A 13036-nucleotide genomic window follows, 5' to 3' on the forward strand; every position below is an offset into this window, starting at 1 on the left:
TAAATACAATTCTTAGGTTTAGTTTTTTGAGAAACCTACATACTGCTTTCCTGAGTGGTTGAACAACTTTACCTTCCTACAAACAGTAGTGTGTAGTAGTAGTAGTACTATCTGGCCACATTCCTGTTGTTAAGTTTTTTAAAATAATGGCCATTCTAACTAGGGTAAGATAGAATCTCAATGTTGTTTTGATTTGCATTTGTTTTATGGCCAGAGATGTTGAACAATTTCTTCATGTGTCTATTGGCTATTTTTATTTCTTCTGAGAACTCTTAAGTCTTTAGCTCATTTATTAATTTGGTTGTTGTTTTTTTGAGGATTTGTTTTGAGGGCTTTAAATTTTTAGCTCTAAATATATTTTAGATATGAGGTCCTTGTCTGATGTGTAGCTAGCAAAGAATTCTCTCATTCTTTGGGCTTTCTATTTATCTTACTTGCTATGCCCTTTGGCATATGGAAACTCTTCAGTTTGATGCAGTTGCACTTATCCAGTCTCTCTTTGATTTGTTGGGATTCTGGAGCTTAGGAAGTTTCGACTTGTATCTAGGAGCTTAGTGATTCTCCTATCACTTCCTGTAATATTTTCATGGAATCTGGCCTTACATTGAGGACTTTGATCCATTTAGAATTGATTCTGGTACAGGGTGATATATTGGGTTCTAGCTTCAGCTTTCTGCACATGCATAGCCAGTTCTGCCAGCACCATTTGTTGAAGAGAATGGATTTCTTCCATCCTGTATTTTTGGCTCCCTTAGCAAATATTAGGTTGTTATAGTCTGTTGGTTCACTTCTAGATCTTCTATTCCATTGAATCTCAGGCCTATTCTTGTGCCAGTACCAAGCTGATTTTATTGCTACTGCTTTGTAATGGAGTATGAAATTTAGTATTGATATTTGTCCAGCCTTGTTCTTCTGCTAGGGATTGTTTTTGCTATTTGGGGGTCTTTATTATTTTATATGAATGCTGGATTCCTTTCTCTATATCATTGAAGAATGTTGTTGGGATTTTGATGAGTATTGCATTGAATTTGTAGATAGCTTTTGGCAATATTGCCTTTTTCACAATGTTAATCCTTCCAATCCAGAAGCATGGGATATTTTTCCATTTTCTTAAATCTGCTTTAATTTCTTTTTTCAGTTTTTTGAAGTTTTCATCATAGGGGTTCTTCATATATTTGTTTAATGCCTGGGGGTGGGATGGTGGTAGTGGTTGTGGTAGTTGGGGTGGTGGTGTTGTTTTGAGGCTGTTACAAATGGAGTTGCTTTCCTGATTTCAGTCTCATTGTTGGTGTACAGAAAAGCTACTGACTTTTATGCATTAATTTTATACCCTGCTACTTTGCCTGTTAGCCCAAGTAACTTAGGAGAGGAATCATCTATAGAGTTCTTTAAATTTAGAATCATGTCATCTGCAAAATGGGATAGTTTTTCCTATTTGGATCCCCTTTAAGTTTTTCCTTGCCTTATTGCTCCTTTTCAGTACTCATCCTCAAACAAAAATGAAGGCATATATATATATATATATATATGTAAAAGAATATCTATCTATGATTTAAAACCTCTGGTTTAAAAATCTATAAAATTGTAGAGTTCTGTGTGGTTTTGAGTTTATGTTGTATCCTGTTGTGGTTTTAGACTTGAGTGCTTTCGTTTTCCTCAATGTTATTTTGGATTGGCTCATACTGACTCTTACAGTTGAATTACTCATCAATCACAGATATATCTAATCTCCTTTCCTTCACCACACTTCCCTTCAGCCCAAAATAAAGATGTATTTAGATAAGGGATTACCTACAACTGACTACCTTTTTGGAGTAGTATGATAGACTTTCAACTTGAATTTCTTCAGTGTTAGACTACAAGATCTCTACCTTATTTGTTTCCTCCCTTGCAGCCTTAAGCTACCTTCTTTAGCTAAATTTTCTATAGTATTTGCTTCTGTCATCCATAGTTCTCTCTGAAAAACTACTTCTCTCCAAACCTCCTTTTCCATACAACCTGTTTTTTTTTTCAACTGAGAAGCAAGGGTAAACATCACAGCATTTCAACACTAACTCAACAACTAAACTCTAATCCTACACTTAACTGCTCTTACCAAGCAAAATCTGACCCTAGATGAATAAATCCTAACAGAATATCAAACAGAATATCAAACCATCAGCTAGCAAATCAACCAAGAATGTAGAAAACAACCCATTAGAAAGACCGCAGCCCCCCAAAAAATTAAAACCAAGAGTTTCCAAATGGGCAGAACGAACTGTATAAACACAAGGAAAATGGCCAGCATGGAAGCTTAATCCTTACAGAAAATAATCATCAGGAAATCAAGTAGACAATGAAGGATCTAGAATATGGTTTTCAAAATGCTTTAAAAATGCTGTTGAGGGCCTGGAGTTTGGCCTAGTGGTAAAGTGCTTGCCTAGCATGCATGAAGACCCGGGTTCAATTCCTCGGTACCACATACATAGAAAAAAGCCAGAAGTGGTGCTGAGGCTCAAGTGGTAGAGCTCTAGCCTTGAGAAAGTCCAAGGACAGTGCTCAGGCCCTGAGCTCAAGCCCAAGACTGGCAAAAAAAAAAAAAAAAAAAATGCTGTTGATAAATATGCTTAATAAAAAGAATACTTATACAAGGCAGTTCATGAGTGTGATGAGACAAACCAGAGATTAATCAGAATACCTAATTTAAGACCGATAGATGTTCAGGAACCACTGAAAGCAACTTAACGGGATATATTAGCATATCTAACAGCTAATGGACAACTTCTAAGCCTCTAAAAGGATAGGCTCATTCAGATACAAGAAGCCTTTAGAACTCCAAACAGACCAGGCCAGAAAAGAACATCCTACTGCCACATTGTGATCTGCACAGGACCAATAGAGACCAAGGAAAGGATCCTTAAAGCTGCCAGAGAGAAAACATTGGTTGCTTTTTTTTTTTTTTTTTGCCACTCCTTGGGCTTAAACTTAGGGCCTGAGCACTGTTCTTGGGCTTTCTCAAGTAGAGCTCTACCACTTGAGCCTCAGCACCACTTCCGGCTCTTTTCTATGCATGTGGTAGAGAGGAATCAAATCCGGGTCTTTGTGCATGCTAGGCAAGCACTCTACCACTAGGCCAAACTCCCAGCCCTAGACCTTTATATTTTTTTAAGAAATAAAATATTTTCCTTTCCTGCCTAATCTCTATCTTAAATGTAATGTTTGCTTATTCTGCCAGTCCCGGGTCTTGAACTCAGGGCCTGAGTACTGTCCTTGGGCCTTCTCAAGGCTATAGCTCTACCACTTGAGCCACAGCACCATTTCTGGCTTTTTCTATGTGGTACTAAGGAATCCAACCTGGGTCTTGGTACATGCTAGGCAGGCACTCTACCACTAGGCCAAACTCCTTGCCCTATGTTTATTATTTTCTTGGATAATTATTTTAAACTTTGCTGTGCCTCCGTTGGTAACCTAAAACAACCAGGAACCAATGATCTTCCTACCCTTTACTGGTTACCATACCCAACTTCATGCTACTGTCAAGCAACATTCTGTTGCCTATTTATAGACTTTCTATAAATTACATACTTCACCACATGTACAGTGTTTTAATGAACATTTTTCATGTCTCCCTGTGTGCAAGTTATGCCTGGAAGTGATATTACTGGTCAGGGTCTGTGGAACATGCCTATATTCCCAGCATTTGGAAAGTAGAGTCAGGATAATTTTGAGTTCCAGGCCAGGATGATTTGCGTAGTAAGACTCTGTGAGCTAGTAAGAAAAAATAAAGTGATTCTCAACCCATTTACCATTGTTAATTCTAAAAACAAGTCTATACTGCAAGTATAGCTCATGCTTGCCTAGCATAATGTGAGGTTCTGGGTTTAATCCCTGGGACCATACTATACTAGCCATACCAGCCTTTTCAACTTGAATGAGATGAGGAGATAGAATTATATGAAAACCTTTACCTTGTACTTGGTAATCAGAAGGGGTACATTAAAATAACATAAAGTATTGGTAGAGTAGAACTAATTGCCTTCAATCCTTAAAGAATAAAAGAGTTTAGAACAGTCTAGATATATTTAAGCTCCTGAATAGATGGTGAAAGAAGTCTAACCCAGTGCTTCTCAAATGTTAATATGCATACAAGCTATCTATGGATTCATGTATGGCTGGATAGATTTATCTTTCTATCTGTGGATTTCTGTCTAGCTGTGTATATATTCAATAATTATATAAAATATATTTCATACTGTGAGTGGTCAGAGGTATTAAAAAAGTTTTAGTTGCCGGGAGCATGGCCTAGTCGTAAAAGAGTGCTTGTTTAAATGCAAATCAAAACAACTCTTAAGATTCCACCTCACTCCAGTTAGAATGACCATAATCAAGAAATCTAATAAAAACAGATGCTGGAGGGATGTAGCCAGGAGGAATCACTACTACACTGTTGGTGGGAGTGCAAACTCATTCAACCACTATGGAAAGCAGTATGGCAGTTTCTCAAAAGACTAAACATAGAGCTCCCCTATGACCCAGAAATTCCAATCATCCAGAAATAAGGATATACTAAAGCCACTAGCACAATGATGTTCATTGCAGCACTATTTACCATAGCAAAGATATGGAACCAATCTAGATGTCCCTCAGTTGATGAGTGTATCAACAAGATGTGGTATTTATACACAATGGAATTCTATGCTGCTGTCAGAAAGAATGGCATTGCCCCATTTGTAAGAAAATGGAAAGACTTAGAAAAAATCATATTAAGTGAAGTAAGCCAGACTCAAAGGAACATAGGCTCAATGGTTTCCCTCATTTGTCATAATCAGTAGAAACCTTGGGCTCTCCTAGCAGAGATTTACAATAGAACAAAACCTGTATATATAAGGCCATATAGTATGACGCTAAATGAAAGGACCTCCAGGATATAGAAACAAAAGCCATATAATAAGTAGTTGTTGTCCTTAATGTACTATGTTATCTCTCATCTCTTTTGCTGTCCTTTGATTACCCCATATTATTACAGTATTTTACCTTGTTATCTGATATATTGTATATATGCGTATTTGGTTATTTGAAATCAGATCGATAACGGGGAAAACAAGATGAGGGATGGGATGGGGGAGGGAAATGGGGACCAAGACAAGAGAAAAGGGTATCAATGTTTGTGAATTAATGCACCTTCTATCTGGTGAATATAATGTAACCCTTCTATTAATTACAGTAAAAAATATATGGAAAAAAAAAAAGAGTGCTTATCTAGCATGCACAAAGCCCTGGGTTCAATTCCTCAGTATCACATACACAGAAAAAGCCAGAAGTGGTGCTATGGCTCAAGTGGCAGAGTGCTGGCCTTGAGCAAAAAGTATCCAAGAATAGTGCTCAGGCCCTGAGTTCAAGCCCCAGGACTGGCAAAAAAAAAAAAAAAAAAAAAAAAAAAAAAAAGTTTTATGTGACAACCAACAAACAGGTTGCCTGTTTGCTTCTTTTTTCAGAATTTGGAAAGTAAAGGTATGAGAGACCAGCGATTGGATTTCCAGAGACGAGCGGTAGAAACCACTGATGATGACCTCATTCCATTTGGAGATAGACCAACAGTATCTCGGTTTGGTGCCATCTCTCGAACTTCTAAAACAATATATCAAGGTGCTGGCCCAATGCAGGCTATGGCACCTCAAGGAGCTCCCACAAAATCTATTAATATTTCAGGTAAGAATTTTAGATGTAAGCTGATTTAGAGGGCTTTCTTTGTTTTGTTTTGGTTGTTTATGAGGCTTGAACTCAGCCTGAGCTCTGGTCTGAGCTATTCAGCTCAAGGCTAGTGCTCTTCCACTTGAGCCACAGCACTACTTTTGGTTTTCCAGTGGTTAATTGGAGATAAGAGTCTCGTCCTTCAGTGCCCAGGCTGGCTTTAAGCCTCCTGAGTAGCTAGGATTACAGGCGTGAGCCACCAACACAACTGATTTAGAGCATTTTTATTCATGACTCCCAATAAAACCTTTATTCTCATTATCAATTCTTTAAGAATCTTCTAATGCAGAGCATGGTATGATGATGTACACCTGTAGTCCAAACTACTCAGGAAATGGAAGAGAGGTATCACAAGTCTGATTCCATCTTGGGCAAAACTTGGCTTGAAACTTAAGTCAGAAACAAAATACAAAGCTTAAGTAATAGTGACTTTTGCCTGTAATCATAGCTAATCAAGAAGCTAAGATTGAGAAAATTGAGGTTTGAAGCTAGCCCAAGAAACTCATCTTCAAAATAACCAGCAAAGTGCCAGGCTGGAAGCAATGAGTGAAGTGGTAGAGAGCCTCATTTTATATTTTGGAGGTAAAAAATATGACATATAATATGGATCAAAAGTGAGAATAATGTTGAACTTCAAAGCAGAATTCTGATGGCCTATATGATTTCCCATCACAGCAGAAAACAAAGGGCTATGGGTGAAAAAATGTAGCAGCAGAACACACTGGCTCTACCAGGCATTGATGAAAGTTATATAACTCATGGGTGGAGATGAGAGAGAAGGAATGGGAGAGAATGAGAGAACAGATGACACTGTGTGAAAGGAAATGTACTTATTTCTGGATGTATATATCACCTCTAAAATAACAATAAAGTTAATTGAGAGGGAAAAAAAGGTGGGGTGCTATGGGCATAAATAGAAGAGCGCTTGCCTAGCATGTGGGAGGCCTTGAGTTTTGCTCTACCAAACAAGGTTACTAGGCCAAACTCCCGGCCAAAGAAGTAATATTTCTAAACCATTTCTTACAAGAAAGATAAATAGAGGGCTAGTAATATGGCTTAGTGTTAGAGTGCTTGCCTAGCATGCATGAAACCCTGGGTTTGATTCCTCAGTACCATATAAGTGGGAAAAAAGCTAGAAGTGGTGCTGAGGCTCAAGTGGTAGAATGCTAACCTTTGGCAAAAGAAACTCAGGGAGAGTGCCTAGGCCCTGAGTTTAAGCCCGGGCGGGGGGAGAAAGTTAAATTTAACCCAGGGAAATGTAGGGCTTAAAAACTAAACTAAACGGCTGAGAGTTTGGCCTATTGGTAGAATGCTTGCCTAGCATGCACGAAGACCCAGGTTCAAGTCCTCGGTACCATATACATAGAAAAAAAGCCAGAAGTGGTGCTGAGGCTCAAGTGGTAGAGCTCTAGCCTTGAGAAATGTCAAAGGACAATGCTCAGGCTCTGAGCTCAAGCCCGAGAGTGGCAAAAAAAAAAAAAAAAAAGCTAATCTAAAATGTCTTTGTGAAGATTTTCTGTGTGTTTCCTTTAAATTGCTTTATTTTTTATTTTAAAAAATAAGTTCTCAAGAAAAATACCACACTGATAGTTTGGTGGGGGATGAAACAAGTATCAATACATTATTAGCACTTTGGCTATCTTTGTAGATATCTGTGTGTACAGTACTGGTATGCCTTTTAGGTTATGGTTCCCTTAGAAGAAGAGTCAAATCTCTGAATTATATTATGCTACCATGCCTCAATAAATCATTCTCTTACAGATTACAGTCCGTATGGAACCCATGGAGGCTGGGGAGGTTCTCCCTACTTACCTCATCAAAACATACCTACTCAGGGACACTTCAGTGAGAGGTACAAGCCCCACATTTACTTGTACAAGTATTTAAAATTACTGAATTTTTAACCTTATTTTTTTGATGTGTTCACAAAAGAAAACTAAAATGTGCTGTTTTCTTTCTTACCAAAGGGAGAGAATATCCATGGAGGTGGCTAGTCATGGAAAGCCCCTTCCATCTGCTGAGAGAGAACAACTGCGACTAGAATTACAGCAACTGAACCATCAGATTAGCCAACAGACCCAACTCCGTGGACTAGAGGTACAAACTTAGAGTTCTTTATTCCAAGTATATGGGTTCAATTGATAAGTGATTGGTTGGTTGATTTTTTTGTTGTTGTTGTTGTTATAGGCCTTGAACTCTGTATTTCTGTCCCTGAGCTCTTCAGCTCAAATCTATTGCCCTACCCCTTGAGCCATGGGGCCACTTTTGTTTTTTTGGTGGTTAATTGGAAATCAGAGTCTCTTGGACTTTAGTCCCAGGCTGGCTTTGAACTGCAATCCTCAGATCTCAGACTCCTGAGTAGCTAGGATTACAGGTGTGAGCCACTGCACCCAGCCTGGTTGGTTGATTCTTGAGGAGTCAATTTTGTTTCATTTTTTTCTCTTGACACAACGTCTTGCTATATGATCCCAGGCTAACCTGAAACTCAGGATCCTCCCACTTCTTGCATCCTGAGTACAGATGCCAAGTTTTAAAGAGTTCTCAGAAGTTTTTTTTTGTTGTTGTTGTTGTTTTGATTTGTTTGTTGGGGTTTTTTGGCTATACTAGTGATCCAGTATACATGGCACATGTTAGGGAAGTAACTCTTTAACTAACTAAGCTGTATCTCTAGCACCTTCAGCGAAGGATTTTTTTTTTCTTTTTTTTTTTTGCCAGTCCTGGGTCTTGAACTCGGCCTGAGCACTGAACTTGGGCTTTCTCAAGGCTAACACTGTACCACTTGAGCCACAGCTCCACTTCCAGCTTTTTCTGTGTATGTGGTGCCAAGGAATCGAACCCAGGTCTTCGTGCATGCTAGGCAAGCACTCTACCATTCAGCCAAACTCTAGGCTCCAGTGAAGGAATTTTTGAAGGATTACTATAGGTGTCCATTCTTCAAAGAATTTAGTGCTGGCTTCTGTTCTGAGAAAATAAGAAATAGAATTATTATTACCTGAAAATACAAAACATTATCTAAAATGTTTTGATATGAACTTTTAAGTTTAGGGTAAATAGTTCTTCTTTTTTTTTTTTTTTTTTTTTGCCAGTCCTGGGCTTGAGCTCAGGGCCTGAGCACTGTCCTTGGACTTCTCAAGACTAGAGCTCTACCACTTGAGCCTCAGCACCACTTCTGGCTTTTTTTCTATGTATGTGGTACCGAGGAATCGAACCTGGGTCTTCGTGCATGCTAGGCAAGCACTCTACCACTAGGCCAAACTCCCAGCCCGGGGAAATAGTTCTTATCAATGAAATTTAGCTTAAATTTTTTTTATTTTGTTTGTTTCTGTGTTTCCTTTACTTGTCAGTTTCTATAAGTCATTAAAAAAAACAGAATTTTAGCATCCATGTCTTATTCCTATAATCCTTGCTACTCAGAGGAGTATGAAGATCATGGTTTAAAGCCAGCCTGTCTAGGAAGGTCTATGAGACTCTTCTCTCTAACTACTTTCTCTCTTCCCCTCCCTCCCTCCAAAAATCAGAAGTGAACTATGGCCCAACTGGAAGAACACTTAGAACACAAAAGCTCAGGGACAGATCCCAGGCCCAGCATTCAAGCCTATTACTAGCACCAAAAATTTTAAAAACAGGGTGAAACTTAGACCTTGACTTACAAAGGAAAGAAATCAACATGGCCCATATGTAATAAGAATAAGAGTTGTATTCTTGAGGTTAGCCAAGTGATATATTCCTTTTTTTAATGGTGCTAGTGTTTTCTATGACCTTGTACCTGCTAGGCACTCTGTCACATAAACTATATCTCCCAGCCTTCTACCCTTTAATTGAATATGACATTTTCCCATTGTGATGGCCCATACCTGTAATCCCAGTGATTAGAAGGGCAAGTGCAGAGGGTCAGTGAGCTTGAGTCCTCTTGGTTTACATTGGGAGACCTGTCAAAAAAGAAAGGTACGTTGCTTATATTGGTAAGATTCAGATCATGGTTCCCATAAGATATATTACTTATCTTTGAAGTCATGGCTTTTTGCATCACTGTGGTCATGGAGGTAGGATGTCTTTGTAGTTCTGTTGGCTGTCAGCAAAGGCAAAAGAGTCACTGATGGGGTATAGAAAAGTCAAGTTTTGTTGCTCAGCCTGGTGCAAAGGCTTAAACTAGATGGAGGACTCAGTTGCAGAATATTGACGACAATAGAAGTGTATAGATTAATGAAGAATTGGGAACTAATTGTGTGAGCTTACCTTTCCATGAAGTTGTAAGAACTGTACTGTTTTATTTAATTTTTTAATTAAATTGAACTCAGAGTCTTGTACTTTTGCTTAGGTTTTTCTATTCAAGGTTGGCACTCCAGCAAGCTCCACTTCTGGTTTTTTGCTGGTAGGTTGGAGTTAAGAGTTTCAGAAATATGCCAGACCCAGTGGCTAATGCCTGTAATCCTAGCTACTCAGGAGGCTGAGATCTTGGTTCCAAGCCAGCCCGGGCACTCCAAAGCCATGAGACTCTTATCTCCAATTAATCATTAGAAAATGAAAAGTAAAAGAAAAAAGGAAAGAAAGAAATATTGAGCCAGGAATTTGGCCTAGTGGTAGAGTGCTTGCCTAGCATGCATGAAGATCCAGGTTCGATTCCTCTGTACCATATACATAGAAAAAAACCAGAAGTGGTGCTGAGGGCTTAAACCCTGAGCTCAACTCCAGGACTGGCAAAAAAAAAAAGGGGGGCGGGGAGTGGGGCTGTGGTTCAAGGGAGGTGGCCTTAAGTTGAAGAGTTCAGGGATAGCGCCCGGGCTTAGAGTTCAAGCCTCATGACCCACCAAAAAAAAAAAAGTTTCAGAAATGTTTCTGTCCTGTTGGCTTCAAATCTGTCTGCAGATACCAACCTCCTGAGTAACTAGGATTACAGACATCAGCCACCAGTGTATAGACTGAGTATAGTTTCAGAGCAACAACACAGCCTTATAATGAAGCTGTATCCCAAGAAGATAGTTAATCACAGAGATCAAAGGCTACCATCAATTTGGATTCTAAAAACGTGGCTTCAACATTTTTTATGTAGGAGCATGCTTACCTTGTGTATCTTAGGAGAGCCAAATGATATGTCTGGTCGCTTTTTTGTGTGTGCACGTTAGTAGCACGTTAGGCTTAAAATTGGGACTTCGACACTGTCCCTTAGCCCTTGTGCTGAAAACTAGCACTCTACCAACTTGAGCGCTACCTCTGGCTTTTTGTGACTAATTGATAATAAGTCTCTTGGATTTTTCCTGTCCAGGCAGGAACTGTGATTTTCAATCTCCACTTTCTGAGAGCTAGTACTACAAGCTTGAGCCACCAGTGCTCAAAACTATAATTGAGTTTTTGTTTTATTTCATTTTTTTTCCCCCTTGGTCTGTAGGTCTTGAGGCTTGACCTCAGGGCCTGAGCACTGTCCCTGAGCTTCTTATTGCTCAAGGCTAGCATTGTAGCCCTTGAATCATAGCACCACTCCCAGTTTTTCAGTGGTTAATTGGAGATAAGAGTCTCACAAGGACTTTTCTGCCCAGGTTGAACCTTGATCCTTAGATGTCAGCTAGATTACAGGCAGGAGCCATCAGCACCCAGCTTACAACTGACTTTTCTTTAAAAAAAAGAAAGTAATTTATGCCTAAGATGAAATTAGTCTCCAAATTTAAATTCTGTATTTTTCTTTCATTCAAATGACACTCATAAAAGATATTGTGTTTTCTAGTTGCATTGTTTTTATTACAAATACCTAGGGAATAATCCTTTAAGTTGCTGTGGTCTAAAATTGACCTGGTTATTCTATAGATGGTGTGAAATGTGTTTAATTATGTATATGTTTGGCTTTATGCACTAGGCTGTTAGTAACAGACTGGTGTTACAAAGGGAGACAAACACCTTGGCAGGCCAGCCACAACCCCTACCACCTCCAAAATGGCCTGGAATGATCTCAAGTGAGCAGCTGAGCTTAGAACTTCACCAGGTGGAAAGAGAAATTGGGAAAAGAACCCGGGAACTAAGTATGGTAAGTATTATGGTAAGAAAAAAGCTGGAAAATAAAATGAAAGTAAAGCTCTCTAGGGTTCTAAAATTATCAGGAGCTCATCCAAGGTACACAGATTCATATTTAGAATATTTCCCAAGAAGTAGGGTCTCCTTGCTTTTTTTTTTTTTCTCTTGCCTAATTCCCATTTGGTTTTAGTGTGTTCTTTGTCATGGAATTGTTAACTTTCAGCTAACGAAGTAGCTAATTGGAAATTCTTAAGTACCTGTTTGGCATATTGATCAGGTAATTAAATGGAGTGTGTATTCTTTTGCAGTATTATGATATGGAAAGATGTGTTTACCAAATAACATTCTAGTTTCCATACACTTCATTGATAACTTTTTGTTGTGCTGGTCTTTGGGCTTGAACTCAGGGCTTTGGCATTATTCTGAGCTTTTTTTACCCAAGGGTAGTTCTTTGCCATTAAGGAACAGCTCCACTTCCATCTTTTGGATGGTTAATTGGAGAGGCACCGAGGCTCACGCCTATAATCATAGCTGCTCAGGAGGCTGAGATTTTAAGGATCACGATTCAAAGCTAGTCTGGGCAGGAACATCTATGAGATTTTGATCTATAATAAACTACTCAAAAAAGCTGGAAGTGGCACTGTGGCTCAAGTGGTAGAATGTTAGCCTTGAGCAAAAATTGCTCAGGGACAGTGGGTCAAGCTTCATGGGGAGAGGGGTGGAGAGCGGGGATTCCCCCAGACTTTTCTGCCTAAGCTGGCTTCATACCTCCATCTTCAGATCTCAGCCTCCTTAGTAGCTAAATTTACCATCGTGAGCCCTCAGCACCCAGCAATTCCGCTTTCAGTGATGCAGTTGGCATTTTTTTAGTGTGAATTTTTTATAAGGTAGTTTGATAGTCTTCCTGTTACCCTTGTCTTTCTATAAAATTCATTATGATTTTTAAACCATTACTTTATTTGTTTTATCTGAATTTGGTCTGTCCCATTAGCACTATTAAATAGAAAATAATTGGCTTTATTTTCTTTTCCTTCAAAGGAGAACCAGTGCTCTCTGGACATGAAAAGCAAGTTGAACACAAACAAGCAAGCAGAAAATGGACAACCAGAACCACAAAACAAAGTTCCAACTGAGGATCTTACATTGACATTCAGGTAAACAAAGGGACATTTTCATTATAGTCTTAATTGAATATTACCAAATCAGGAAACATCTACAAAACATTTTGATCTTAAAATTTTTATTTTTCTGAGTATAATGAAAAAAGAACATTTTGCATAAATTCAGAAGTTATAAAATTTAC

At 38.8% G+C, this 13036-nt stretch overlaps 1 protein-coding gene across 2 annotated transcripts in view; it reads left to right on the forward strand.

Moving 5' to 3' along the window:
• Rc3h1 (ring finger and CCCH-type domains 1) overlaps positions 1-13036 on the forward strand; it is an 80004-nt gene that overhangs the window by 62727 nt on the left and 4241 nt on the right. For both annotated transcript variants that reach the window (XM_090340398.1, XM_090340397.1), the window contains exons 15-19: positions 5475-5688; positions 7492-7582; positions 7698-7827; positions 11579-11746; positions 12772-12887. In XM_090340398.1, the coding sequence (XP_090196524.1) occupies positions 5475-5688; positions 7492-7582; positions 7698-7827; positions 11579-11746; positions 12772-12887 (719 nt within the window). The remainder of the gene's footprint in view (positions 1-5474; positions 5689-7491; positions 7583-7697; positions 7828-11578; positions 11747-12771; positions 12888-13036) is intronic.

Source organism: Megascapheus bottae, chromosome 10, assembly GCF_031878675.1.
Source record: "Megascapheus bottae isolate mThoBot1 chromosome 10, mThoBot2.hap1, whole genome shotgun sequence".
Taxonomy (NCBI): domain Eukaryota; kingdom Metazoa; phylum Chordata; class Mammalia; order Rodentia; family Geomyidae; genus Megascapheus; species Megascapheus bottae.